Consider the following 3426-nt stretch of genomic DNA (forward strand, 5'->3'; position numbering starts at 1 on the left):
AATGTGAGACACACATTCCAGTGTGTTAACTGAAAAAAAATGGACAGTCTAAAAGTTGAGAGTTAAGATTTATTGGTGGGCAAAACTGAGCACTTAAGCCCAGGACGCAGTATCTCAGATAACTTGGAGAGACTGCTCTGTAGAGGCAAGGTGAGGAGCCAGGATAGACATAAAGGAGTTTTTGCAATGAAGACCAGGTAGCTGGGACATCCAAAGATTCCTGCTAATTAAAGAAAACCAGATATCTCAAGTTAAGGAATTTAGCCCTTTTGTACATATGGGGAGAGGCAAGAGGGTGGGGTCACTGAAATATTCCTGTGATGTACACCTCTGCTGTCTGAGTGTCTTCAAGGTGAACTGTTGGGGTGACTGTAGTGGTTGATGGCTAGATGCTGGGCATCCTGTTTCTATCCTGAGTTCCCTCAGGGCTCACTGTCAGGGCAGCTGTAAAGTGATGGCTTGATGTTTGCAGCATCCTTCCTTTATCCATATGGCAGTCACCATTGTTCAATCACAACTGTCAAACGGAGTAGCTGTATGGCATGTAGCCCCCTCTTCATCTTTCTCAAGTTCCCTCCATTTCCCATCTTCCTATTCTTTAACTTACTATGTCTTTCAACCAGTGATTCTTTTTTTAAAACTTATTTTTAATTGGAGTATAGTTGATTTACCATGCTGTGTTAGTTTCTGCTGTACAGCAAAGTGAAATAGCCACACATATACACATATCCAGGCTTCCCAGGGGGTGCTAGCCATAAAGAATCTGCCTGCAATGCAGGAGCCACAGAAGATGCGGGTTCGATCCCTGGGTCAGGAAGATTCCCCTGGAGGAGGGCACAGCAACCTACTCCAGTATTCTTGCCTGGAAAATCCCATGTACAGAGGAGCCTGATGGGTCCATAGGTTCCAAAGAGCCAGATACAGGTCATTACAGAGCACAAAATAAAAGTTCTCTGTGCTATACAGTAGGATCTTACTAGTTATCTTTTATATATAGTAGTATGTATTTCAGAGAAGGCAATGGCAACCCACTCCAGTACTCTTGCCGAGAGAATCCCAGGGTCGGCGGAGCCTGATGGGTTGCTGTCTATGGGATCGCACAGAGTCGGACACAACTGAAGAGACTTAGCAGCAGCAGCAGCAGCCGTATGTATTTATCAATACCAATCTCCCAGTTTATCCCCTACCCCTTTTCCCCTTGGTAATCATGTTTGTTTTCTGTATCTGTGACTCAGTTCATGTTTTGTAATTGGTTCATGTGTACCATATTTTTTAGATTCCGTATATAAATGATATCATATGATGTTTGTCTTTCAGAGAAAGTCAACCAGTCATTCGGATTTGCCAGATAAACAAAACCAAACTCGAAGCTAGTTTACTTTCCGAAGGAGCATCTTTATTATTTCGCTGGGCTGAACACAACACTGAACAGAAACCTCCAGTACACAGTGTCGGTCTTGCGGCATTGGCGCCATCTCCTCCTCTAACAAGCTGGCGACAGTCGCTCAACTGTCTCCACAGTGCAAGTGAAGGTGGGGCGGGAAGGCTGGTGAAAAGGTATCTCGGGACCTCTTGGAGCAAACAGTCCCAGACCCCAGTGGGGCATTGAAATTAAATTACAAATATTAAATAGTATATATAAATAAGTTGCAATTTCAGTTAGGGACGAGTCCCAGAGTGTGGCTGTTTGACAACAACCAGCGCACAGGAGAGGTAGCTATGGAGGCGACAGGGGTGCTCCCAAGGCTCAGACCCCCGCTGCTCAGTCAGGCCCCTGAGGTCACTTCGTTCCTCAAAGCTTCCAGGCCACTCAGGGATTCAGCTCCAGGTCGGTGATGTATTCCTGGACCCAGTCCTCAGTGGGGTTGGCACAGACCTGCCGGCCTTTTTTGGTCTGGAAGCTGTGGAGAGGAGTGGAAGGATTACACACTGCGGAATGCAGTAGGGGGAGGCGATCCTGGGGGCCCGCTCACCCCCAACTCTCTGTCCTGAGCAGCTCAGCCCTCCCAGACTCTGTAAGCCTGGCCAGGTCAGGTCACTCCTCAGAGACACAGGTCCTATATATTTGATAAGCCCTGGAGGGCTGGGCCTTCCACGATGGCTCCCTTGACCTGTCTGTGCCTTTGGGTGCTGACCCCCACCCCTACTCCCCACCCCCAAATCCCCCGTCTCCCCAGAGGCGGGCAGGAAGACTGGCACTTACATGACGCCAGGCTTGGAGCACTGGCTGCTGGTCTCAAAATAGTCAGCTACGATTTTGCGAGAAAGCTGCCGGGCGACATAGGAGAAGCAGCAGGCCGTTGGGGTGTCAGCGCCAACTGTGGAGGAAGGGACAGATTGAGCCTGAGTCATAGTTCAGATGAAAAGGCAAGACCCGTGATCTGTGAGAGTGTGAAGAAGACTCACAGGAAGAGAAACAGCCCCACTCAGGGTGCAGACTGGGAGACCAGTCATTGGGAGGTGCTGGGGATTTTGCCTAGAAATTTCCCTGTCTCTGTCCTTTATTTCTGTCTGAACACTTCTTCCTTTTTGACTCTTCACTGTGGGCTCTCTCTTATCACATCTCCCTTCAGGAATTTGTGTCTGGGTCAGAAAATCATTAGCCTTTGGCTCAGTGGTAAAGAACCCGCCTGCCAATGTAGGAAACACAAGAGATGCGAGTTCAATCCCTGGGTCGGGAAGATCCTCTGGAAAAGGAAATGGCACCCCACTTTGGTATTTTTTGCCTGGGAAATGCCAGGACAGAGGAGCCTGGTGGGCTACAGTCTACAGGGTCACAAAAAAATCAGACACCACTTAATGACTAAATAAGAAGTCACATCCCAGCAAAAGAAAAAAGCTTGGCTGTCTCTCATAAGACATCCAAAGGACAAATTCTTGCGGAGACCTAGGAAGGGTTAGTGGAAAACTAACACCACTGGGCAGTAACCAGATTTGGACTCTGCCTTTTACAAACTCATTTGTTTAGGTCTCAGTTTTGCCATCTGTAAAATGGGACTATAACTCCCTCACCCTGGCTCTAGATCTGAGGTTCCCTTTAAAAAGATTAAAAATCTTGAAGAGAACAGCCAAGATGTTTTGCAACCCTTAAAGAGGTTCTCTGTTTTCTCTTGGGGGCTCTCAAGGCCACAAGATTGGCATGGGGCCCCCCTCAGCTACTACCCAGACTCACATGGTGCCGAGAAGACCTGGCTGCAGAGGGCCATGGTGCAGAGGAGAACGGCGAGAGCAGCCACGGGCGCCTTCATGATGCTGCGAGACGGAGTGTGGGCTTGAGCGTCAGTGGAGCCGAGGTGGGACTCGGTGCTTGCTGCTGCCTCTGTCCTTCTGCAGTGGGAGACCATCTCCCTGGCTCTTTATAAAGGCAGCCCTGGCAGATGGGGAAGTGGAATCTGGGGGTGAGGAGGGAAAATTTTAAGCATAGCG

The 3426-nt window shown here is 48.8% G+C and overlaps 1 protein-coding gene across 1 annotated transcript; it reads right to left on the minus strand.

Annotated features, from left to right (window-relative positions):
- Positions 1 to 1360: 1360 nt before the first annotated feature.
- Positions 1361 to 3426, minus strand: LOC102287625 (C-C motif chemokine 3). The gene is made up of 3 exons (XM_005899664.3): positions 3173 to 3426; positions 2204 to 2318; positions 1361 to 1901 (listed from the first exon to the last, which is right to left on the minus strand). Exons 1-3 carry the CDS (start codon positions 3342 to 3344, stop codon positions 1811 to 1813), a joined length of 378 nt encoding a protein of 125 aa, XP_005899726.3. The 5' UTR covers positions 3345 to 3426; the 3' UTR covers positions 1361 to 1810.

This window comes from Bos mutus, chromosome 19 (assembly GCF_027580195.1).
Source record: "Bos mutus isolate GX-2022 chromosome 19, NWIPB_WYAK_1.1, whole genome shotgun sequence".
Classification (NCBI taxonomy): Eukaryota; Metazoa; Chordata; class Mammalia; order Artiodactyla; family Bovidae; genus Bos; species Bos mutus.